We start from the raw sequence: 27,055 nt of genomic DNA, 5'->3' as shown, positions 1-27,055 counted from the left end.
CGAGGAAGAAGTTGTTTCAGAGGAACGCTTCACAGTGTAGGAACCATGTGACTTGGGTTTTGAGGATGAACAAGTTGGGACCCATGAAGATGGTAGGAAAAGGCATGATTCGTGAGAGGAGCATGAGCAGAGGAATGGCAGCAGGACGTACCCAAACCACAAGCTGGAGAATGGGCTACCCAGTGGAGAAAGGCTGGAAGGATCCAGTGTGGAGGGGCTCCTGGGTTGCTGGTCTAAGAGGGGTTTATTTTATTTCACACCCAGAGAAGAGTCTGCAGAAGCTCTACGGAGATTTCCAGGCCAGCTTCTCATTAGGTGTTGCAGGTTTCACTTAGAAGCCCAAGGAACTCAATCTAGGAGGATATGCTGTTTCTTCTTCTTCTTCTTCTTCTTTTTTTTTTTTTTTTTTTTTTTTTTTTGACAGGCAGAGTGGACAGTGAGAGAGAGAGACAGAGAGAAAGGTCTTCCTTTGCCGTTGGTTCACCCTCCAATGGATGTTGCGGCCGGTGCGCTGCGACCGGCGCACCGCGCCGATCCGAAGCCGGGAGCCAGGTGCTTTTCCTGGTCTCCCATGGGGTGCAGGGCCCAAGGACTTGGGCCATCCTCCACTGCACTCCCGGGCCACAGCAGAGGGCTGGCCTGGAAGAGGGGCAACTGGGACAGAATCCGGCACCCTGACCGGGACTAGAACCCGGTGTGTCGGTGCCGCAAGGTGGAGGATTAGCCTAGTGAGCCGCGGCGCCGGCCTGTTTCTTCTTAATATATGATTGCTATAGAAAATTTTTAAAATACAGGAAAATAGTTAAAAATAAATGAAAAAAATCACCCATGAGTCTACTTCCCAGTAATACTGATTGTTAAGGATGTTGTGAATATTTTCCTAATGGTCTCTTTCTGTGTGTTGAAAAAAGACATGCATTTCATATAATGTTTGATATAAAATTTGAAACCTCAATTTTACTTATTTTAAAATTGACATGAAGTTTTGACCTCTATGTTGTTATTCATTGTTTTTCTGGAAAATGATGTTTTATGACACATAATATTCCTTTATTGGCTTTACCATAATGCACACAAATCATCCTGTTTTTGTGGATGTCTAACACATCCCACCTTTTTCGGTGTTGTCTACTTCAGCAGTGTTTTGCTATGCATCCCAGTTAATCCCATTAAAGTATAATAACTCACCAGTGATACTGTGTATTTGCATCTCCGCCAATCCCACCAAAAAGAATGACAGCAATAATTGTTGGTTGAGCAGAATCAGAATGAGGCATTTGCTACAATGGCAGAGAGAGTGATTTGAGTTAGATGGTGGAAAGGTCTCCTTTTTGATAATGATTGTGAAGAATACGTGTCAGCATGAGGCTCCTGCACCTCTAGTCCCATGTTCTGGATATTTTGAAAATAAGCAAAATTTATCAAAACTGACTTAGATGGAGTATTTTTGTCTTGCCATAAGATTTTCAGCTTCTGTAATCCTTTTGTATCTGTCTATATTAAATTTTTAATTAAAAATACAAGTTTAAGAGCTGTTTAACAATTGTGCTTATTGTCACAGTCCAGTGACAGAGGAATGGGGAACAGGGTTAATCATCTTCCTCTCCCTGTCCAGTGTCAACTGTTGCAGTAGCCAGGATCAACAGTTTTCTGTGCATCCTTTTCACCTTCCTCAGTGTTGATACAAATGCTTGGGTAACCCTGTTTACATAGAAGGTATTTTTCTTCCTCTTCCAAGTAGATCATGTGCAATCATGACTCACCAACTTACTTTTTGAGTTCAGCAATATACCAAGGTGTCTAACATCAGATGAATAGACAAAGAAAATGTGGTATATATACATAATAGACTATTATTCAGCTATAAAAAAAAAAGAATGAATTCTACCATTTGCAGCAAAATGGATGCAACTGGAGGACATCATGTGGCGTGAGATAAGCTGGACCCAGAAAGACAAACATCACATATTCTCCCTTATATTTACAATCTAAAATTAAAAAATTTAAAAAACAAGCAAAAAGAAAAAAAGTATGTGTATTAGTATTGCTACAAATATAATTTTGTAAAATTTTGTTTTGTACCTTTGTGAAACCAGTGGTTAAGAATGCTATACTATACTACTATAGTTTTAATGATCTGTAATTACTTTAAAATTGACTGTATATGGGTGAAATGGTCATTTTTTTCCATTCAATTATTGTTTATAGCCATTCTCTATATTCCTACTAAGCTAGGGTCTTTTCCTATTTACTTGTTAAACACCTTATTTGGTGAGGTATTAAGCCTTTTTACTGTAATGTAAATTTAAAATATGTTATCTCAAAAACTAAAAAAATAAAATAGAAAAAGAAGGTGAGAGGGAGGGGGAGAGGGAGGATGGGAGGGAAGAAAGGAATATCCTTATATTCTTAGAATTGTATCTCCAACCACATTGAATCTGTTAAAAACTAATTAAAATTAAAATAAAAAGTATTCAATGGCCACCGCCCCCACTCCCCCCAGGCTCTAGTCCAGGTGTGTGGGGGGGGGGAATTCTGTCCAGGTTGCTCCTCTTCCAGTCCAGCTCTCTGCTGTGGCCCGGGAGTGCAGTGGAGGATGGCCCAAGTCTTTGGGCCCTGCACCCACACGGGAGACCAGGAGGAAGCACCTGGCTCGTGGCTTCAGATCAGCGCGGTCCGACTGCCGCAGCACACTGGCCACAGCAGCCATTTTGGGGGTGAACCAACGGTAAAGGAAGACCTTTCTCTCTGTCTCTCTCTCTCACTGTCCACTCTGACTGTCAAAAAAAAAAAAAAAAAAGTATTCAATGAAAATTCCTCCTGGTCAAAATATGTTAATGGAATTCATTATTATTTTCCCATTTCTAGTACTTCTATTTTATGTTTTTATAATTTTTAAATACCAGGTAATCTTTCATTTTTAAAAAAATATTTTTATTAATTGATTTGATTTATTTGAAAGAGAGATAGCTCCCATTTGCTGGTTCACTCCTTAAATGCCTGCCGGGGTTGGATCAGGCTGATACCAGGAGCCAAGAACTCAATCTGAGTTTCCCACATGGGTGGCAGGTCCCAAGTGTTCCAGTCGTCACCTGCTGCTTCCCAGCTGGGGTCAGCATGAGCAGGAACCTGGAATGGAGAGCAGAGCTGAGACTTGAACGCAGGCACTCTGATATGAGATATGAGCTTCCTAAATGCCACACCAAACATCTGCCCCTAATTTTTTTATTTTAAAATTACTTTTAATACCTGAAAAATAGTGTGCAATGTGGGTATCCTGTACTTGTTTGAATTGTTGCTCTCTTGATGGGCATTCAGGTTTTTGCAGTTTTCTACTGCTACCAGCAATGCTGCAGTAGATATTTTATGGGGATCTTTTTGGGTTCACTCCTGTTTTTCCATAAGATTGATTCTCAGAAGTGGAATCACAGGGTCAAAGACTCTCCAATCTCAGTGCAGTAGCCAAGGATGTGTTGCAGAATCCATTTCTTCACAATCTTGCCAGCACAGGCTAATATCCCACCTTTGCATTTTTGCTAATCACTCAGATAAAAAAGTAGTATATCTTGGTGATTTTCATTTGTATTTCCCATATTAGCAGTAAGGTTAATTGTCTTTTCCTATTTCATTTGGCTGTTGCATTTTCTTGTTTATGACCTGAACTTTTCTAATTCTTCCACATTTTATTTTTTTTTAAAGATTTGTTTATTTATTTGAAAGTCAAAGTTACAGAGAGGCAGAGGCAAAGGCAGAAGCAGAGGCAGAGAGAGAGAGAGAGAGAGAGAGAGAGAGAGGTTTTCCATCCACTGGTTCACTCCCCAATTGGCCTCAACTGCTGGAGCTGTGCCGATCCGAAGCCAGGACCCAGGAGCTTTTAGGTCTCCGACATAGGAGCAGGGACCCAAGGACCTGGGCCATCTTCTGCTGCTTTCCTAGGCCATAGCTGAGAGCTGGATTGGAAGTGGAGCAGCCAGGACTCGAACCAGAGCCCATATAGGACGCAGGCACTGCAGGTCGCAGCTTTACTGACTTTGCCACAGCGCTGGCCCCCACATTTTATTCTTGATGAACACTTCATAGTTCAGAAACCACATATTTCCATTTTCTTTAGGATTTATTTTCTTAGCTAGGTTTCAGAAGGAAAGGGGATTTCTTCCTGGAATTGTCAGTGAAAGCTTCTGGAAATTCTAAAGATTTAATCAGAGTAACTGGAGAAAGGTGAGTGTTAGGAACTAATTCCTTTAAAGTCAAGGGAAAACTGTCAATGCCTCTGAGCAATGCTTTTCAGGGTTTGGCTGCAGTGCGCATAGTCAACGTCTGTATTGATGACTGCTTCGTGGCATCACACAGTAGTCCTTATCACAGCCTTGACTTTGAATAAGGACTAGAGAGCATTAAAAACTCGGGCCTGCCTGAGATCTCTTTCTTACTATCTACCCCTTTCTTTAAGTATGCCTTGGGGTGAGTTACATTTTGTTCCACTTTGTGTTCATGGTGAATGTCTTCCATTGACAAGGAGATGATTTTACTATTTTCCCTGAACCAGCTCTGAACATAGCACTTCATAAAGATGGGTGAGCGTTCAAGGAACGACCCAGAGTCACGTAGCCTGTCCACTGCAGCCGACTGCATGTCCAGCTGTGTCTGTCTCACTCCCTCAGGGGCTGGGCAGGTGAAAAAAGATCCCACAGCCCTTGGGTATACTTTGGGTGTCTCAGGAAGACTCAGGGAGCCAAATAAATGGATAAAGAATATATCTGTTTTTAAAAATGAAAGAGAATACAGTTCTCAAGTCTACTTTTGAAGGTAGGAGAAAAGAAGAGAAGAGGAAGAAGATGAGGACTTTTCTTCTTTTTTTTGTTATTTTATTTTATTTATTTATTTATTTATTTTGACAGGCAGAGTGGACAGTGTGAGAGAGAGAGACAGAGAGAAAGGTCTTCCTTTGCCATTGGTTCACCCTCCAATGGCCACCGCGGCCCTCGCGCTGCGGCCAGTGCACCACGCTGATCCGATGGCAGGAGCCAGGTGCTTCTCCTGGTCTCCCATGGGGTGCAGGGCCCAAGCACTTGGGCCATCCTCCACTGCACTCCCTGGCCACAGCAGAGAGCTGGCCTGGAAGAAGGGCAACCGGGACAGAATCCGGCACCCTGACCGGGACTAGAACCCAGTGTGCTGGCGCCGCAAAGCGGAGGATTAGCCTAGTGAGCCGCGGCGCTGGCCGAGGACTTTTCTTCTTAAATGGAACAGGTGTTAATATTTATTAATGAGCTTGAATTCAAAATAATGCATTAACCAGAAGTTTGCCTTTAGCATAGTGAGATTGTCTCCCCTCTTGCTTAGGGCACAAATGTATGGCCTGGTGTTACATTTGGAGGTTTATCTTTTGTCAGGCTTAGCCTCTTTCTCCAAGTTCCATGAGAGGTGAATTTGACGTGAATGAGTGTGTGTATGTGTGTGTGTGAGGAATGTGTTGTGATGTGAGGGTGGGAGGCAGAGAAGAGGATGATTTGAAGGTTTGGTTGGCCCAGCTCTTTCTGGTTTGTCTCTACCTATTCCTGCAATATTTTTAGCTATTTTTCCTCATGCAATGTGGGAGTTTATTCAGAGAAAGAAGTTCCTGGAGTCCATCGGTCAGGTCCATAAATTTTTTTTGTTTTGTCTTAACTGTTTGTTTAGTTTTTGTTCACAAATTTGTGGCTGTTGTATTTTTATGAGTTTATTTTTGGGTTGTTTTGGTGTGACTTGTATCTTATCCAATATGCAACCTAGGTTGCATGTGTCAAACAGTGCCTTTTAAGAGTAACAAGTAATGGTTTGAAATGGGAGAAATGTCCAAAATGCCCTAATCTTATGTTTGGAATGTAGGAGTTTGGACAAGCTGACATTTGTGAAAAATGTTTTGTATATTTTAATTGGCTTAGTGTTTTGCTCTGTGGTTTTGAGAGTGGTGACAGAGGAGCTAAAACACAACAAATGAAGTCATGTGGCCTCATGTCAGGAATAAAAGCCCTGGTCTGAGCTGCTCACTCTTTGGTTGTGATTCAAGCTGCCCCCCAGTGGAGTGAAGTTCAGAAGCAGCCCCTGGAGGAGCACTTCTACCACCCCGTCTGTAAGGATCTTAAGCTTCTCTATTTCTGGCTTTCAGTTCAGAAAACCTGATGTTTCCTATGCTCATTCCCTTGACCTACTTCTAAAACAGTTTTTAAAGATCATCTACAATGTTCGCTATCAAGTAAAGCTTTCTTTTTATTGATGTGTCCTAAACAACAATATTGAGGTTGGAAAACAGAACACAAGTATGTGGTGGTGACTTGAAGACTGACACCATTCTGCCATAGACAGTCGCAGAAATACCTGTCAATCAGTTTTCAACTTGTCCAGAGAGCGGATAAGATCTTGCTGTAGCTGCCTTCAGTTGCCAGATGGGGTTAACATTTCTACGGTCACCATGATGTCGTGAGGAGCCTGATTCATCTTAACCTTTCTCACCTTGCTTACGTGTGGCTTTTCTAAGAAAGCGACAATTTAGGGTTTGCTTCATCTGGAACTATTAAAATGTAAACTGGAGCAGGATGCTGTTAGAATGAAAGCTAGCCTCTGGCTTACTGTAGTCCTTGAAGGAGTCAATGCACTGAAACCAGAATGGAGTAATGGCACTGATATGTGACGATCGTGGCATCTCTGTCACATATTTTTTCCTGCCCTTATCAATGCCCATTGCCTTGGTCTAACATCTTGATCATTTCATCTTCAATGCTGCAAGGAGAGAGAGGACCCCTTGCATGAGTGTCAGAATGAGTTTATAGACATTGAATGTGTCAGACCATGATGGTTAATTAAATTATTGCACACATATTTATAGAGTGTTTACTAGAAAAAAGGCAGTGGTGATATAAAGAATAAAGCACTTTACAATATAAAGGAAGAAAAAGGCAACAAATCATGCAATTAAAATACAGCACATTAAGTGCTAGGATATTTTGAAATCATCCAGCTTTCCCTATTCTTCACAGTACTTATCACATAATCTTTTGCTGTTCTTTTGGTTTGTCAGGCAGATTTCATTCTGAGAATGTGAAAAGCACAGAATTTGCCATGGAAGATATTCGGTCTACTAGGCAATTCAGTCTCTCAGGAGACTTGTTAGTAGAAAGTATCATTAGAGAGGCTGATCACTATGGTGTGAAATGGCATAATAAAGTTTCAGGACCTAAAAAGCCACAGAAGATAGGGTGGAATATGATACCTCTGAGCTATGTGCCCACTTTGAGGATTCCAGCCTGGAGGTCTAGCTGATCTTACACTGTAGTTAAAGGTGGGTCCTGATGCACTGGCATTTTCGCTAGCAAGTCCAGCAAATGAAGGATATCCTGAAGTAAGCCACTCTCATGGATCTGGGCAGTATCATTGCAGCCACAGAACAGGCCCTGCCCATCACTCCAGTGCCTGGCAATACCTTCAGGACAGGACCATCCTGTGGGAATGGATTGATCATGCAACCAAGAAGCCTTGGATAAATGAGGCCAATCCAGGCTTGCTTGTGAGTCTTATCCTGAGGTGTGTTAGAGTACTGATCAGATGTTGGCCACAGAAGTGAAAAACGAGCTTATGTTACCCTGGAAACATTGAACTGATTTGAGTTCCTTGAACACTGGAACTGTGTAGTATTTGGTTATCCATGGGATACCCCATATTTTCTGCTAATTTTAATTCTGTTGAATCTTGGTGACATCTATGATACACAGCTAACATAGGAATTTTACATCAATATATTTCCTTCTGCAGTAAGGAGACAGTCACATTGTAGATATGAGTGAATGAGAAGTGGAAGGGAATGGTTCCTTATATTTGTTGACCACTTTATTTAATAGTATGTCACTTCCTTTTTTAGCCAAAGTTAGATTTTGGCCAGTCACAAACCTTTCTTCACATTAGAGTTAGTTTTAATCAGTATGTAAGAATTTGGACTGTCATCTAAATAGCATATTTTACAATATCCAGAAAGACAAAGTATAAGGATTTAATATTCTACTATTTCAGAAGCATCTTTAAATAAAATGGCAATAAAAGGCATAAAAATATTTATTCAGCTGATCAGAAACTCTCAAGCTGAGCATAACAGATATAATTTGTTTCTAACCATATTATTAAATGAAACCACAGCTTTAGAAAACAGTACTATTAATAATGGTGACTCATGTGTTCTGCACACTCTAATAGGGACAATGCATGTTTACAGGACAGTATCTGAAACATTTTCATCAGAAACTTCTTCAACTGCAGTTACAGTAATATATATTTTTATGTGTCTCAGTACAATTTATAATGCAACTTTCAATGATATTTATACTGTATACAATATATAGTAGAATACATATTTTGGTATATGGTAAAAAAGTCAACATTTTAGATCAAATTAAGGCACACAATATGACACTTGTTCTTCTAGTGTTTTGAGTAACTTGGTTTCTTAGAAGAGAAACTGAGTAGTAAGAGGAGAGAGGCTTTGGGGAGTGAGTTAAGTGGCACAAAAGCATTGGAATGAATGGAACATGATGGAGGAACACTGCATATGACAGTCCGGCTGGTTTAGAGGCTTAGGTGGGAAAATCATGGGCAATCTGATTAGAATCATCACTTGTAGCCAGCCATGGAAGGTTTTGAAAGCTAGCATAAGAATTTTCAGATTTGGGCTTGAGATCTGTCTATTGATTGATTGTCTTTTGGCTGGGTTTTGACATGCTGACAGTAATGTGTTCAAAATACTAACTTGAGTGTTGTGTAGATTTAGTGGTGGGAAAAGAGAATGCAAGCAGAGAGATGAAATTTAGCCAACATTTCAGTAGTCTGAGTATATAGGGAGAAGCCTGAATCATTTTCATAGTGACAAAAATTAAAAGGGTTAGACAAATGGCATAGATAATACACAAATGACACCAAGAAGACTTGATAATCGTGACTTTTTTTCACCTTAGGGAATTAATTCAACAAACTTGTTAAGTTTCAAGTTGGGTAACATCTCAGACCCATTACAGTACTTGATGCCACCTTCCCAGTGTGCTTCTGGGGAGGATGAAACAAGAGAAGATAAAGTAACACACCTGGTAGATAGCACGTGGTTAAAAAGAAAAACACATATGTTCTATTTCCTCCCTTAAGAAAATAATCGAGCAGCTGAGAGAAAGTTCCTGCAGGAGTGACAGCCATCATACAAGTCTGATTTCTTGGTTTCAGGATATATTTTGCATGATTCAGAGACAGGAACCCAGTACAGTTTAGGAGTGGTATGTTGTTATGCTGACTGGTTACAGCTGAGGATCTGGGGGTCCCTCACTAACTTTTCTCTATGTCAAGTACCATAAGAGAGCAACTAAGACCAGCCCGATTTGTCTAAGATATTTTTTTAAAAAATAAAATGTTGATTTTCATCTACTTGAAAAGCACAGCAACAGAGGCACAAAGAGAGGGATCTTCCATCTGCTGGATCACTGCTCAGGTGTCTGCAACACCAAGAGCTGGGGCTAGGCTGAAGCTAAGTGCCTGAAGCTCCACTCAGGTCTCCTATGTGGGTAGCAAGGGCCCACGCACTTCATCCATAGTCTTCTGCCTACAAGGATTTATTAGTAGGAAGCGGATGGGAAGTGGGGTAGCAGGATCCTGGACCAGGCATTCTGATGTGGGATGCAGGCTTCCCAAGCAGCAGCTTAACCTGTGGTGCCAAGTCATCGACTCCCTAAGATTGTTTTCTGTATGAGAGGAAAAAGGGCTTGGAACCTGGGCAAGAGGAGAGAAACTTCTCTCTCTCTCTCAGACACTGTCCAATTCAAGAGGAAAAATGGAAGAAACTGTTTCTATAAGAAGGACTGAGAGTTCCCAGAGGGGTTGGTGAAGCAGGGGGTGTCACCTTGCAATCTTCTGAGCTTCTACAGTTGTCAGATACTCTTTGTTAGCCTTTAATGTGACATTCAAGTGACTGATCTTGGGCTGCTCTTTCTGGAGATATTTTCTCATCAGTGGCTCTAGGCACAAGTGCATTTCACCCTTAGCTGTGATCTGCCCCTCCATCAGTATGTTAGGAAATATTCAGCATGCCAGGGTGAACAAAACAGGTTTTCTGTTATTCTGTGCATTCTGGGAAGGAGACAGGACATGTCACCAAATAGACATGACACAGGACAAAGCAGTGAGTGCCTGAGAGTGGTCCAGGTGCTGATAAAGTGCTGTGTGACAGCTACACCAGTGCTGACAACATTACAGAGAAGCTTGATTTATTTCCCAGACACACTTTGAATTCCAACATTGGACTTTAGACCTGTGTCAGGCTACTTCATTTCTTGGAAAATAGCTTAACTTGTTTTAGTTTCTTGGCTTCAGGCTTAAGCCCTAGTAACCCCTGTCAACAGCTTTGAGACAGCCAACTCTTGGCTACCACCTATGGAGATGTGACCCAAATGGAACCATGGGTTCTTTTTGGTCTGTGCTATCAGGAGACCCTTGTTGTTAAAGGCCAGGCATGTGGAGCTCAGCCTCTAAAAACAAGCCCATGGTTGTGGGGTCTTTGCTCATCTTCCCAAATACAGGCAACTCAGGAGACCGGGAAACTGGCCCTGTTCCCTCACCTGCAGGAAATTCCTGGTTGGCCTCTCCAGAAATCCTCATCGCAGTTGCAGGAAAGTCCCAGCTTTCTGGTTTAACTAGGACCCCTGGGCTTTTCCCTGTGTGTGTACAGGGATATTTCCAGATAACCTGTCTTTAGGCTTAAACCTTATTAAAAGATTTGCCTTAGAACCCCAATAGAAACCATAGACCAACAACTGATAGCTACAGTCTTCTCTGTCTCAGGGAATCCCAATGCCTTGAACAGTGCTGCTATGTTGATGTGTGCTGGAGGGAAAACGTGATTTGGTAACTAGTGCTCACCCCTAGCCCTCTGCAGTGCGAAGGGGACTGAGCTCAGGAAGCAAAGAAAGAAATTACCATTTATAGTTCAGGTATGATTTAGGCTCTGATCATTTATGTCAGACAAGATCTTAAACATTGTGCAAGTAACAAAGTGACCTGTGCACATTTAGAGAATGTCAGTTTGGGCCAACAAATACTTCCTTCAAGTTTTGATTAATTTAGTTTGAGGTCATGGCAACATACTGAAGTCATGGAGCTGAAACTTGGTGGAGAGTTCAGAATGATCTCTTTTACCTGAATTCTGTGGTACTATTGTCTTTGTTTATCTCAGAGTTTATTTGAAAAAAGAAAAAGACATTCACACTAGCTCAAGGGAAACCTGAGGTTTATTTTAAGGATAAGAAGAAGCTTAAGAAAATTCAGAAGTCAAACAGGCCTCAGCAGAGGCAGGCTAGTTAGATAAAGGGACCTTTGTAGCATTTAATTCTCAATAAATGTTTTTGAATGGATGGGTAGATGAGTGAATGAGCAGACGTCCTTGGGGAGCTCTGAGGAATATTTAGGTCTGTCTGTACTATTCTGCCCGTATCTACTTTAACCTTTCTCCCCTTATCTATCCTTTCTATCTTAGCTCAAAATCCCAAGAGAGGAATCCAGAGGCTACCCCTGGGTCAGGTGTCCATCCTTTAATCAATGGCCAGAAAGGGGAGTGTCCTCCTCTTCTCAGGACTGGACAGATTAAACTAGAACATTAAACTGAGCAGTGAGGCTAATTACAAGCTACCATGTAGTAGTGTTACGTAAAGCATCTGTGTCCACGGTGAAACTGAGCCGTGGTGCAGACCCAGGCCTTACAAGCAGTGTCTTGGTTGGCATTGTGGCAAAATAAATCAAGCTGACACCTGCAATGCCAGTATCCCGTATGAGCACCGGTTCAAGTCCCAGCTGCTCCACTTCTAATCCAGCTCCCTGCTAGTGGCCTGGGGAAAGCTGTGGAAAATGGTCCAAAGGTTTGGGTCCTGGCACCCATGTTGGGGGACCTGGATGGAGGTCCTGGCTCCTAGCTTTGGCTCTGACCCAGGGCTAGCCATTGCAGTCACCTGGGGAGTGAACCAGCAGATGGAAGATCTCTCTTTTCCTCTCTCTACTGCTCTCTGTAACTCCTGAGTTTCAATAAATAAATATATAAATAAATTATCTTTTTAAAAAAGAAAAGAAACAAGCAGCAGCTTAACCCTGGTACCAGTTGCTTGCCTCAAGGAACATTCTTTCCAACATCAATGCACCAAGTCTTGCAATCACCTGATGAATCATTAATCAAAATATTTGGATGAATTTTCCAGGACAGAGCCAGGGCTCTTCTATAAGTCATTGTAATACTAGAGGAAAAGATGCCTAAGGAAAAGATACATAACCACTAAGTGAATATGTTGTTGTGAACTGGCTATCAATTTTGGCAAACCAGCTCTAAATATATTATGGGATCCTTTGAGAATCTTTGATATGGTTAAGTTTTAGATGAGATGAAAAAGAATGAGAAAAGAAAAAAAGTATCCAATTACAAAACAGTGTGATCTCATTTTAATTACCTATGATATATATGTGTGTGTATATATAAATATATATATTAATGTAAGGTGCCAAAGATTTTAAGATAGCTATTGTATACCACTAAGAAAGAAAAAAATGCCAATTAATTATAAGGTTATAAGAAACATTCTGGGAGAGGGAGCAGGAGAGGGGAGGGTTGCGGGTGGGAGGGAAGTTATGGGGGAGAAAAAGCCATTGTAATCCATAAGCTGTACTTTGGAAATTTATATTTATTAAATAAAAGTTAAAAAAAGAAGCATTCTGATTTCTGGGATGTTAAAATATCGGGGAGGGGTAATATGTGTGCTAAGGTGTGTAAGAAAAGATAGAAAGATGTGCATGCAGGTGGGATGGCCTTCTGGAGGTGGGAGTTTTTATTTGATTTGATGATTTGCTTTTGTACGCAAATTTCCGGCAAGGCCACTGTTTGCCTACTCCACTCTAGCCTCCCTCTCAAAGAATGGAAGCAGGTGACCCCAGCCCTGGACGAACCAGTTTTAGAGGGACGCTCTTGGCATGTCCTGCACTGGGGTTCAGTCCTTTGCTTTAGAATGTGAGGATGTAAAGCACCCATTGTGTTCTTCTTGACATTTGAAGCCTCTGCCAAAAAAACTTCCAGGACAAGAGGAACAAACGCTTTTGAAGTCCTTTCTGTTGTACCTGTGATTCAATAATAGGTGAGACATAAAGTCATTAACAAATGAATAAAAAGCACCTCAGTGACAGAGGTGCATGAAAAATATTTAGGACTTCATGGTAGTTTTATTAAATGTGCAGAAAGTAGAATTCTAATAAATAAGCTTGTTTTATGTCTTTAATTTTCACTGTTCTGGAATTGACTTATATTAGCTTTTTTTGTGAATATAAAGATAATCATAAATCCATTGTAATAAGATTAGCTCAATAATTTTTCCTTTGGAGAATAAATGTAGATATTTTGATGTTTATGTTAAAAGGATACCTGAGTTATTTTTACCAAGCATCATGAAGCAATTATAATTAAGTTATAAATCTTATAGTCTTAACTCTATTATTTAAGACATAGTAAATTTTAATTTTAATCCTCTTTCTTGATTTCTTTTATTAAATCTTTTTATTCTTTTGAAACTATACATTTTTCTCCCTTTGGTTATAACAGCTAGATTTGTTTAATTCCCTAATATACTACAGGATTATTTAACATTGAAAAGAAATTCTGTAACATGTACCTGTTTGCCACAAATGTAGGATGTAGTTATTGATCTAAAATCATGGTTTGTAACCATTTTAACAGATAACTGTCATTGTTTAAACTGCTCTTCATTAACAAACTTTTTTTTTAAAGATTTGTTTATTTATTTGAAAGAGTTATACAGAGCCAGTTATCCCAAGCCAGGAGCCAGGAGCTTCCTCCGGGTCTCCCACGCGGGTACGGGGCTTCTGTTGCTTTCCCAGGCCTCAGCAGAGAGCTGGATTGGAAGTAGAGCAGCCGGGACTCGAACCTGCGTTCATAAGGGATACTGGCAGTGCAGGCAGCGGCTTTACCCGCTACACCACAGCAGCAGCCCCAACATGTATTACTTATAAAAGAAGGAAATTACTTAGTATTGAAATTGGGATGGGGAGTAGGTGGAAGGGACCAGAAGCCAATGAAGCTTTGATCAGCAATATACCATGTTTACTAGTGTGTGTTTGTGTGCTACTGGTGACACAGGATGTTAGTGCACACTGTGAATTCAGACAGAATATTGTGGATACGTGAGACTCGATACTGAGACCAGTTTCAGAGGAACTGTGCAAAATTGCACCCTGTTTTTTACTCTCTTTTCTTAAACTGTTCTGATTTTGCAAGATAATTTTTCTCATGCTCTTTTGACTTTAGACCAAATCCATTTTAATTGTTAATTTAGTTAACAGATTAATCCATTTAATTGTTAAATAATGATAATTGTACAAAAGAGTACTTACAAAATAAGGGTGAGGTACAAAAATAGCCATGCCCAGAAATTCAGCATCCCAGAAATGGAGCATTATCATTAATCCTCTGAGGGTTTCTCTGGGTGCCCCCATTTCCCATCTCTACCCCTCTATCATCAGAGAAAACCAGGATCCCCAATTTTTAAATCATGGTTGTGTTAGTCAGTTTTTCATTACTATAATGAAATACCCGAGACAGCTAACTGTGACATGAGAAAGGATTATATAGCTCGGTTTTGAATGTTTAAGTTCAAGACTAGGTATCCAATTGTTTTGTGTCTGCTGAGGTTGGTGGATGGCAACGGAGGAGCCCAGTGTGGAGGTAGGGTCATGTGGTGAGAAAAGAGGCAGAGAAAGTGGCTGGGCACAAACCCAGACTTTTTTTTTTTTTTTTTTTAATCAATCCTGTTGCAAGAACTCAAGAGGTCACCAACACTTTACAGTACACCCCCAGTTACCTAAGGACCTTCTACCTTGCTCCACCTGCTAAAGTTTCTACCACCTCCCTGTAGCACCACTCTGCATGCACTTTTACACATAGGACTTTGGGAGACACCCAAAAATATCCAAGCCATAATCATTACCTTATCCATTGACTGCTGAGTTTCAAGATGGGCCCCTTTCCTTGCAGATACCTATGGGGGACAAAGAGTTTAAAAAAAAACTTAACATTTATTCTTGAATGTCCTCACATTCTTTTAAGGAGTTATTTATTTATTTGAAATGCAGAGTGACAGAGAGAGACGAGGAGACAGAAAGAAAGAGGTCCTCTATCTGCTGGTTCACTCCCCATGTGGCCACAATGGCCAAGGCTGGCTAGGCCAAAGCCAGGAGCCAGGTAATTCATCTGGGTCACCCACATGAATGCAGGGGCCCAAGCACTTGGGCCATCTTCTGCTGCTTTTTCAGACACATTAGCAGGGAGCAGGATGGAAAGTGGAGCAGCCAGGACTAGAACTGGTGCTCCGATATGGGATGGCAGCATTGCAGGGAGCAGCTTAACCCTCTGAGCCACAATGTCAGCCCAGGGCAAAGGATTTATCTCCTGGTCACCTGACTATCAGATGTAGCCCTGTGCAGGGGTCTCACATTAAACTCCTCTCCTGGGTGGCCTTGGCTTTGGTTCTGCCCCTTAACTCCCATGAGACTGTGAAAATCAAATAGGGAATTCACCTGTGTGACAAATACAGAGTTAATTATATGAAAGCTTGTTTTGTTTATATCTCAGGTGTCCCATTTTCCCTTTATTTATTTGTGAGACAGAGGAGAGGAAGAAATTCCCCAAATTCTTGCAATGGCCTGGACCGGGCCAAGCCATGGCTGGGAGCCAGGAACGGAGATTGAGTCACCCAGGTTGGGGCAGGGACCCAATTGCTTGAGCTGTCACCTGCTGTCTCCTAGGTCTGCAGTAGCAGGAAGCTGGAGTCAGGAACTGGGGCCAGCTACCAGACCCAGGCACTCTGATTAGAGGGTGTGGGCGTCTTAACCAGCATCGTAACTGTGAGGCTGAACACTCACCCCTTACTGGTTCTTTGACTCCTTGGTGCTCCTCAGCTGCTCAGGAAGGCGTCTGTCTTTCTTTTCTGGAATTTTTAGTTGTTTTCTCAGTGGAGAGTCATTGTATTAGTCAGCTTTTCCTAACTGTCAAATACCCAAAAGGAGCTCCCTGGGAAGGAAAAGGTTTATTTCAGATCACAATTTGGAGGTTCACAGTTCAGGATTGGGTGGCTCTGTTAGTGTGGCATCTGGTGGAGGCTGGCCTTGGTGGAGTGTGTGCAGAGGAGCCATCCCACGGTGAGCCTGCAAGCGGCAGAGTGATGCTAGGCCAAACTTGGCTTAACGAACCAACTGTGTTGCAAGAACTGCCTTCCAAGGGCAAACTCCAGTGACCTAAAAATCTCTCACCAGTCCCACCTCGAAGATGGTACAATTAGATCAAGTTGCCACTCTGAATCTTTCAGCCATTAACATAAGACTTCAGAATTTACACTTCTGCATAAGTTTGGGAAGCTAAATCCTGCTCAGTTCATTACCATCCATCAGTGATTCTAGTCCACCTAGTTATGACAGAAATTGGCTAAACTTGTTTTAAAAATTGCATTGTTTTATATATTTTGCCTCAAGGTTTGCTGGAGACTGACCCATTGCAAGGAAGAGATGAAAGCACAGTAGCCAGTGCTGACTTCTCTAGCATGCTCTCTGAGGAGGAGAAGGAGGAGTTAAAGGCAGAATTAGTCCAGGTATGTTTAGTAAACTTGATGCTGTTTCTATCCCTGCATCTTGAGAGTTGCTGTTTGAAATAAGTCTCATGTTACAATTGTGTGGTTTTCATTTAATATATTTAATAAATGAGTGCATGGCAAGATGATTCATTTTTTTCCCATGGTATTTTTATAATGCTGACTGTCTGTTACCGTTGGTTACAGTGGTAAAATGAATGACTGGTCTGCTGAAGTTATAATCACAATTAGCTTTAAATGTGCACCACTTACTTTTTTTTTATTACCAGAATATTCTGGGAGTAATAAATGACACACCTGATGGAACCCTTCATGACCATATTCTAGGTGCAGGCTCTTTCTTAAGAGTGGTTTATGTTTTAGGTCAGCAGCTTGGCTCAACAAACACTTCAAAATGATTTTAATGGAAAAGTCCATCATAGAAGCAATGGAATCTGCACTTTTGCAGAAGACTAAAGCTTAAAGGTGGAGAGGAAAGCTATGGTTAACTGAGACCCAGTTAGATCTTGTGTCATTGTGCTGGGGATATGGGCCAAGAAGGGCGGCGGATGCAGGGCTCATTGTGAAGACAGCCTTGGGTTCAAGCCTTTTGTTTGTGACGCACACTCAGCCTTGTACGCACTCACCCTTAAACACCAGGCCAAAGGCCCTTCACTTTCTAGGAGAAGAGGGCTAGAGAAAGGGCTGCCCAGCTCCAGCAAGGCAGCAGGACAAGAGGAGCAGAGGCCAGCCTTGTCTCCTCATTCTGTGTCCTGTTCCCACCGGAAGCAGAAGTGAGGTCATTGCCTTCCTGCTCTGGCTGTCCCCAGGCGAGAGAGCATGCAGTTTGAGTTCCATCTTAATGCTACCCCCTTGCCCAGTCTCAACTCTTCAAGTTCTGACCCCTGGAGAGTGTGTTCTGACAGTTCATAGCACAATTAAAAACTAGATGCTTTTACAAGACATCCTGAAGTAAATTTCATTAAATATTCCTAATTTAAATTTTATTTTAATTGACATAATGGTTGTGTACATTCCCATGGGGTACAGTGTGATGTTTTAGTTCATGCATCTATTATATAGTGGTCAGAGCAAGATATGAGACATCCATCACCCAAACATTTGTCATTTCTTTGTGAGAGACATTCAAAAGCCTCTTTTCTAGTTTTGTTTTTAAATTCTTTAAAAATATTTATCTATTTATTTGGAAGCCAGAGTCATAGAGAGAGGGAGAGACAGAGAGAGTGAGGTCCTCTGTATGCTGGTTCATCACCCTAGTGGCCATAACAGCCAGGGCTGAGCCAGACCCAAGTCAGGAGCCAGGAGCTTCATCCAGATCTCCCACATGGGAGATGGGGCCCAAACATTTGGGCCATCTGCTACTGCTTTTTCCAGGCCATTAGCAGGGAGCTGGATTAGAAGTGGAGCAGCCAAGACATGAGCAGGTGCCTGTATGGGATGCCAGGATCCTAGGCAGAGGGTTTACCTTGTGTGCCACAACACAAGCTCCTCTTCTAGTTGTTTTAAAATAGTAAGATTCAATATTGTTGACTGTAGTCACCCTACTGTGCAAATAGAATGCCAGGACTTACTCCTCTTACCCAGCTGTAGGATTGCACCTATTGACCCCTATTGACCCCCGCCACTTCCCTCCCCAACTTCTGGTACATACTGCTCTGTTCTGTAACTTTTATGAGATAATTTTTTTTAGATTTCCCAAATGAGTGAGTCTTTCTGTGCCTGACTTTAAAATAATTTCACTTTCAATAAAGAGCAGCTTGTTCTTCTGGCACAGCCAGAAATGATTTCAGTAAGCTTAGTGCCTCAGATCAAGAAGCCTGGTTTTTTTTTTTTTAAAGATTGATTTATTTATTTGAAAGGCAAAGAGACAGAGAAAGAGAGAGAGAGGGAGGGAGGGAGGGAGGTCCTCTACCATCTGCTGGTTCACTCCCCAGATGGCCACACGGCCAGAACTGAGCCGATTTGAAGCCAGGAGCCAAGAGCTGCATTTGGGTCTCCCACATGAGTGCAGGGGCCCGAGAACTTGGGCCATATTCTATTGCTTTCCCAGGCCACAGCAGAGAGCTTGATCGGAAGTGGAGCAGCCAGGTCTCAAACCTGCACCCATATGGGATGCTGGTACTACAGGCATCGGCTTCACCTGCTATGCCACAGTGCCAGGCTCTAGCCTGGATGTTTAGCTGGATCTGTGTGCAGCCACTGATTGACCCCACATACCAGAGAACACTGAGCAAAACGAGCCTTTTCAGACAATGAACTAGCTCCACATCTTTCTGCCTGAAATTCTGCTTCATGATCTGTATCCAAAGTTTGTGTCCTGCACACTGATATAACTAGCCAGTTCTAAGATAGGATGGTGATAGTTAACTTCAGCACAATCTGTGTTAACAGATTGACCACTATAACATGCCTTGAATTTTTCAGGGTTTTGGGATTATTGAGATATATGTGCATAGATTAATGCATGTTCGTTTTTGTGCAGTGTTTTTATTTTTTTAAAAAAAATTATTTTTTTGTTGGAGAGGCAGTTACAGAGATTTAGAGAGAGAGAGAGAGAGAGAGAGAGAGAGAGACCCCTTCGATCCACTGGTTCACTCCCCAAATGGCTGCAATGGTCAGGGCTGAGCCAGGCCAAAGCCAGTAGTCTGGAACTCCATCTGGGTGTCCCCCACGGGTGGCAGGGACCTATGCACTTGGGTCATCATCTGCTGCTTTTCCAGGTGCTTTAGCAGGGAGCTGGATCAGAAGTGGAGCAGCCAGGGCTTGAACTGGTACTCATACGGGATGCCAGCATTGCAGGCAATGTCTTAACCTGCTGTGCCACTACACCAGTCCCAGCATTCTGCATTTTTTTTTTAAGATTTATTTATTTATTTAAAATTCAGAGTTACACAGAGAGAGAAGGTGAGAGAGAGGTCTTCCATCCGCTGGTTCACTCCCCAACTGGCTGCAACGGCGCCAATCCGAAGCCAGGAGCCAGGAGCTTCTTCCAGGTCTCCCATGCAGGTTCAGGGGCCCGAGCACTTGGGCCATCTTCTGCTTTCCCAGGCCACAGCAGAGAGCTGGATCAGAAGTGGAGCAGCCAGGACTCCAACTGGCGCCCATATGGGATCACAGCACTGCAGGCAGTGGCTTTACCTACTACGCCACAGCGCCGGTCCCAGCATTCTGTATTTTTCTAAATGTTCAACAATGACATATGCTACTTTCATAATGAAGAAAAAAAGTAAGCATTGGATTTGTGGTGCCTTTTATTTTTAATTTGAGAGACAGAGAAAGCTCCCATCTACTGGTTCACTCCCCAAATGCCCACAGTGGCCCCCAACTGGGAGGGAATCCAGGAGCTGAAAATTCAACTGAGAGTTCCCACGTTGGGGACAGAAACTCAGTCACTTCAGCCATTGCTGCTGTCTCTCAGTCTGCATTAATAGAAAGCCAGAATGAAGACCAGAGCTGGGTATGCAGCCCAGCATTCTGATATGAGATGCTGATCTCTCTATGGGAATCCTGACACTGTGTAGGATCAGTTACTGGGATTCATGTGATCATACTTTACAGTGCTCTACCTCCGCGTGTGCCTCTGACTTCTGGGCTCTTCCGAGATGAAGAAGTGCCACATGTTGCGAGGTGGCATGCTGACTTCTAGAGGCACAGGGCACAGCCGTCTGCCCCAGACCCAGTGAAAAGCAAAGGAAGTAGATCTTTGCCATTTTTCCTCTTTGTGCTTCCACTTCTCCCTTTCCTTCAGCCACCTCTGCTCTATGCTCATTCTTTCTTAAATCTGCTTTTACTATCCTTGCGTGTGTGCGCACACACACACATACCAAAGCACTTCTTTTACATCCCACATGCATTCAGATTTGACCTGCACTGCTAGGATTTAATTCTAAGAACACATTCAGACAGCCATTGAGGCGGTTGCACCTCTAGCTTTATAGGAGTAACTGGGATATCTGATAGACAACTCGGCTCCTCTGTCTTCTCTCCACAAACATTCTTCCTGGGACCCTAGTCACAAGCAGCTCTCTCTGCATCTGCGAAAGAACCTGCTGGGTCCTGTCACCACTCAAGAACCAAGGCATCTCAGGAGCCAGCCTGTTTGATCGCTGCCTTTGAGTCAGGCACTGTGTTGTGGCCATGAACCAAAGAGCCAGAGCAAGACTTCCTGTACCAGGATGTGTTAATCTCTGCTTTGCTGCAAGTGGGTCCTCAGTGTACCAGGTATCGCGTCTCCTCTCTGGTCCTCTCCTCTCCTTAGTGTCCCTGCATCCTCTGCCTGCTGGCTCCACTGGATCCCTGCATCTCCATCCTCCACTCTGCCTCCGCACCCTATTCTGCAGTGTTTTGTTGTTAATATTCCCATGAGGATGCCCTTAGACTTTGGAGAACCTCATAATTCCATTGCCCACATAGGCCAACATTTTTTGTGGGCTTACCAAGTGCTGGCAATAAGAAGGCTGCTTTTGGTGGGAGACATCATGTTTTGGAGGTTTATTCACATATATCAGTATTTCATTTCCTTTTATGGCATAAAAGCCGGTTGCAATTTGTCCATACATCCTTTGATGACCAGTTGAGGTGGTTCCACCTTTTGGCTGCTGAGAATAATACTGCTGTGAACTTGTGTGAATATGCATGTGTTTGGGTACATGCTGTTAATTCTTTGGGATATTTACTGTGTTAGGGTTCTACAGACAAAATCAACAGGACACACACATACAGTTGAGAGGGAATTTATCTACCAGGGGAATTGGCTGATGAGATTATGACAGCTGATAAATCCCACAACCAGTCATCTGTTGGCTGGAGATGCTGGGATACCAGTAGCACAGTCCAAGTCTCTAGGCCTCAGAATCAGGGAAGCAAGAGGTAAAATTCTTGGTTCTAGCTGAAAGCCTGAGTACCATGGAGCAGGTGAGTGGTGTAAGTCTTAGAAAGTTCTAAGGTCAGCCAGCCTGGAGCTCTAATGTCTAAGACCAACTCTCAGAGAGACTGATTGACCTTTTAGATTTGTTCTCCTCAGGTGCCCAGCCAGTTGATGGTGCCTGCTGTCTCTGATCTGACTCGGACTTGTTAATCTCACTTGGAAACACCCTTACAAACACACACAGAACAGCATTTTCCCAGGTTTCTTGTATTCCTTAATCTAGTCAAGTTGACAACTAAAACTAACCATCATGTACACCTAGTAGTAGAACTGCTGGATTGTACAGTAATTCTGTGTTTAACATTTTGGGAAGTTGCCAGACTGTTTTCCATGTGGCTGAACCATTTTACATTCCAACCAGCCATGTACAAAGCTGCCAGTTCCCCTACATCTTTGCCAACATTTGTTATTTTCTTGGTAATTCTTTGTTAAACAATCATGTTTAATATAATATTGGGTATAATATCCTACAAAGAGATCCTCTGGGAGTCAAGAAACCAAAGAACCACCCTATTCGTTTCTAACAAAGAAATAATTAATTTAAAATTAAAGGGGAAAGGATGCATTAAGTACCTATGAATTAATGTGATTTACCTGCACTCCACTTCATTCCAAATTTAATGTGGTTTACAACAGAACTAACCATATACAGTTCTGACATCATCTGTATCAGAATATCTGGAGATGTGTGTTAAATAAATACTCAGGTCTCCTAAGCTTAGGACATCATAATCTTAGGGCATGAGGAAGGAAAATACACCTGAGAATATGGATTTTCCATATGCTGTCTTGGCAACTGACTCTTATGTAAACTGAAGTTGAGAACCACAAGTAGAACTAAGCCAAAAAAAAAAAATCCCATTAACAAATGAGACATTGAATTTCACCATCATCATCATTTAAATACTTTTGATTAAGACCTTGTTGTGGCCAAACTCTTAGCTGTGTAGAAAGAGAAGTGTTTGGTCATTTTGAATCTTGCAAGTTTATATAATTTAAGATTGTCTGTATTTTCTCTCCTGAAACTTGCTTAGTAGATTTTTGGTGTATATGTAGGTCTCAAGTAAATATGCTGAAAGTTTTGAGAAGTTTAAGCCCTACATATTACTGAAGTGATTAGACTTTCTTCACAGCATCTGCGATGCTGTTTGGTAAATTGGCCATTTTATGTTTCTCTTTATCATGTTTTGGTATCAAGATTTAATTAAAAATCTAATAAAAATTCTGAATCCTCAGAACTCCCATGTAATTAGTGAATAATTCACTGGCTCATTCATAATATCTGGTGGAACATGGGTATGATACTGGGAATGTTAACATATTTAAGCCTTTCATCTTCTTTCTTTCATCTGTAATCTTTTTTCGTTACTTAAAATGTTCCCATTAATATTTTTTCAAAAGATTATTTATTTGAAAGGCAGGGTTACAAAGAAAGAGAATGAGAGACAGAGAGAGAGAGAGGAGTCTTCCATCTATTGGTTCATTCCTCAAATGGCTGCAACAGCAGGGACTGGGCCAGGTTGTGGCCAGGAGCCAGGAGCTTCTTCTAGATCTCGCTTGTAGGTGTCAGCATACTTGGGTCATATTCTCCTGCTTTCCCAGGTATATTAGCTGGGAGCTGGGTAGGAAGTGGAGCAGCTGGGACTTGAACCATTTCAGATGCTAGCACTACAGGCGATGGCTTAATAACCAGCTGTGCCATAACGCTGGCGCCACATTATTTTTATTACACAGTAGAACCTACAGCATATACCTTTTGTTAAGAAAGAAAATACCAGACTCCCAATAATTTCAAGGACACAGAACCTGTTATGATCTAAAGGAAAGCAGAAAAGGGCTTTCTAGTAAAGAATTAATTTTTGACATGAAGCCCAAGCAAGAGATACAACCTTGAAAAATATGTTTAAAGATTTATTTTATTTATTTGAAAGGCAGGGTGACAGAGAGAAAAGGAGAGACAGAGAGAGAGAGAGAGAGAGAGAGAGAGAGATTTTTGATAATGCTGGTTCACTTCCTAAATGACTGTTCTTTGGGGCTGGGCCAGGCTGAAGCCAGGAGCCAGGAACTCCCACATGCTAAGTACTTGGGCCATCTTCCCTGCTACTTTCCCAGTTGCATTAGCAGGGAATTAAACTGGAAGTGGAGCAACAGGGACTGGAACCAGTACTGCCATAAGGGATGCTGGTATCATAGGCGGAGGCTTAACCCACTGGATCACAATGCCAGCCCCAACCCTGAAAAATATCAAACAGCAGATCAAATGCAGAAGGATGCATAAACAAAGATGAAAAAATGTACTACAACATGATAACAAAAGAATGGAGGAGTTTAATTTTAAAATAACAATGTGCTCTCATTTAACAGAAAAGCTAGAAGCATTGTTCCTCTGGTGGTCCTGAATATGCTGCTCTTGGAGTTGTCAGTGTGTGTGCCTAAGTGTGCCTACTGCAGACTCGTGCTTATTAGGAAAAGACAGAGTTCTATTGATTATGCCTGGTTAATGCAATGTATAACCTATTTTATGTTTTGGAAAGATTCTTGTGAACATATACAAATTTCTCCATCAACATCAAGAAATAGACAATGGTAGCTTACCAGGACTTTTATCGATAGCAAAAATCCTAATTATTGTTCTGATTCAATATTTCTGCCTGCCTTGCTGAAGTACTTACTTGTGGATCTGCAGATTCGCATTATTCCTGTCTGTGCACCATGGAGTCTTCCTTATACTAGTAAAATTGTTCTTTTTCCCAATAGCAGTCACCTTTCTTGACACTTTTCTAGCAGCTGTCTCTGGTGACTCAAGGGACATATTTGCAAAATGACTAACACAGTCAGTGGTATATTTTGTGGTCAAAAGTAGAGGGACACTTGGAGTGTAAATGAGACAGAGCTTCTGCTTTTTGTCTGTCTGTTTGTTTTTTAAATAAGACATCTAGTAAAGTGGCAGACTTTTCTTATCTCCGGGCATGTAGGGGAGTTCTAATGATTCTTTTCTAGCTTAACAAAGAAAGTCCCAAGTCTTTATTCTTTTCTGAAAACAAGGATGTAAATTTAAACACTGTTACCAGAGCAATATATTCTAAAGTATGACAACCAATTTAAAATCGTAATTTTGTGGAAGTTCAAATTGATTTTCACAGACTATAACAACACTCACTGAAATCTGGATATTTTACAGAACTCCTTTGTTAGAAATGACAAGATGGATTTTATATTGCTGAAGAGATGTGCTTATCTGTAGCATGGTAGAAAGAGGAACTATGTCCATTAAAAAATCTTGTACATGAATTTCAGTAGTAATTGTTTAAATAGATTTATGTTTGAAAGTTAAAGTGACAGAGAAAGATGGAGAAACAGAGAGAGAGAGAGAGATCTTCCATCTGCTGGTTAGCTCCCAGTGCCACATCAGCTGGGATTACACCAGGTTGAGGGAGGAGGCAGGGACCCAGACACTCTTGCCTTCATCTGCTGCCTTCCCAGGTGCATTGACAGGAAGCTGGCTTGGAAGCTGAGTAGCAGGACTCCAACTGGGCACTCCAATATGGGATATGGGTGTCCCAAGGGGACTGCTTAACCCATGGCACCACAATGCCGACTCAAGATGTTGTTTTATAAAAGAAAGTATAATAAAACATATTGTTCAAATATTATATCCAGGTACGGCTTCAGAGAAGTTCAGTGTTTTCCATTCATTTTTCTGTTGCTCTCTCACAGAATATCACCAACTGAGTAAATTGTAAGCAAAAAAAGTTCATTTGGCTCATGATTCTGGAGGCTGGCCAATCCAACATCAAGGGGCCGTGTCTGCTGAGGCCCTTTCCTACCTCATGATCAGCTAATGGAGAGAAGGAGGACGAGAGAGACAGACAGACAGAGAGAGGATAGGCAGAACTCATCCTTTTGTCAGGAGCCCACCCTGAGACACCAAACCCACTCCCACAGAAACAGCATTAATCCATATCCTAATCATTAATCCTAATCACCTCTTCAAGGTCTTAATCAGGTTGCAATGGCAACTAAATTTTAGCATGAACTTTGGAAGCAGTCATTCAACCCATAACATTTAGAAATAAATTGTTAAAAAGTGCTCATCTCCTGGTAGATTACAGATGATTTTTATTTTGTTTATGTTTTGCTGTACAATCTTTTTTTTTTAACAAGGAGCACTGATTACCATTATGAACATTAAGACTAAACTCTGTTTCATTAGCTGAGATATTAGCACGGCACCTGTACGGGCCACATTTGGTCCAGACAAGCATAGGACTGTAAGCCAGCAGATGCAGAATCTGCTGTGGGGCACCAAGAGCTCCAGGGGATGGACTTTGTCAGCTGGTCTGGCCCGTCTCCTTACCGTTTTCCCTCCTACCTGCAGCTGGAAGACGAAATCACGACACTACGACAAGTTCTGTCCGCGAAGGAAAGGCATCTGGTGGAGATCAAACAAAAACTCGGCATGAACCTGATGAATGAGTTGAAACAGAACTTCAGCAAAAGCTGGCACGACATGCAGACGACCACGGCGTGAGTAGACTGTCCGCAGAATTAAAAAATATTTACCTAGCTTGTGTTCTGTTTCTTCCTACCAGACTGAGCTGGAATTTGTAACTGGGTAAAAAGATTTTCTCAAGAAGCAAAAATGAAGATGAGGAATCATTAAGTATGTGGCATGTGAAACAGACCATAAAGCAGCTTCATAAAACGAAACCTATTTCCACTCAGACTCCTTTTGTGGGATTTATGGTTGAAGTATTTTTTCTTTATTTCATTTTTATAAACATTTATTAAATGTATTTTTTTATTTTTCTCTTCAAAATTACAAGTAAGCAGGTATTTTTCTCTGAGAATCCTTGACATTCACTACATATTTTGCATTTCTATCAAAAATGGTTGGCAGCTTTAGTACAGACTTGTTGGAAATTAATTTAAGAATAAAAAAGTTGCACTGCTCATGTTTTAGGATGTACTTAAAAAAACTTTTAAAAAATTTACTTATTTATTTGAAAGGCAGAGTTACTGAGAGAGAGGGAGAGACAGAGAAAGAGATCTTCCATCCATCGGTTCAGTCCCCAAGTCTCAGGGACAGCCAGGACTGAGCCAGGCCGAAGCCAAGAGCCAGGAACTTCATCCTGGTCTCTCACATGGATGGCAGGAGCACCAGCACATGGGCCATCTTCCACTGTTTTTCTCAGGCCATTAATAGGGAACTGGATCGGAAGTGGAGCAGCAGAGACTTGAACAAGGGACACATGAGCAGGTGGTGGCTTTAGCCACTACACCACAATGCCAGCCCCAGGATGTATTTTTTTATCTTGATGACTCTAAGGAATGTTTAAAGCTGGATTTATACCAACAGAATGTTTCCTGCTTTGTCATGATCTCATCTTGTAGGGATAAGCAGCCTTGGTTATTCTACGATCATGGTTTCACTGGA

General features: G+C 41.8%; 1 protein-coding gene and 1 long non-coding RNA gene across 23 annotated transcripts in view; one reads left to right on the top strand and one right to left on the bottom strand.

Annotated features, from left to right (window-relative positions):
• Nucleotides 1-27,055, top strand: part of TPD52L1 (TPD52 like 1) — a 96,996-nt gene that overhangs the window by 47,539 nt on the left and 22,402 nt on the right. For all 22 annotated transcript variants that reach the window (XR_016234496.1, XR_011388538.2, XR_007922839.3 and 19 more), the window contains exons 2-3: nt 16,576-16,691; nt 25,997-26,145. Coding sequence is in view for 17 of the 22 variants with exons in the window: in XM_008263459.5 (XP_008261681.3) it covers nt 16,576-16,691; nt 25,997-26,145 (265 nt within the window). In the remaining 5 variants the exon portion in view is untranslated. The remainder of the gene's footprint in view (nt 1-16,575; nt 16,692-25,996; nt 26,146-27,055) is intronic.
• On the bottom strand, nt 1,188-16,117 carry LOC127492971 (uncharacterized). The gene is made up of 3 exons (XR_007922841.3): nt 15,970-16,117; nt 15,036-15,086; nt 1,188-1,280 (listed from the first exon to the last, which is right to left on the bottom strand). It is a non-coding gene; the product is annotated as an uncharacterized LOC127492971 (long non-coding RNA).

Source organism: Oryctolagus cuniculus, chromosome 5 (genome assembly GCF_051225735.1).
Source record: "Oryctolagus cuniculus isolate XC-2025 breed Fujian yellow rabbit chromosome 5, ASM5122573v1, whole genome shotgun sequence".
Lineage (NCBI taxonomy): Eukaryota > Metazoa > Chordata > Mammalia > Lagomorpha > Leporidae > Oryctolagus > Oryctolagus cuniculus.
This window is presented reverse-complemented; position numbering and strand designations above follow the sequence as displayed.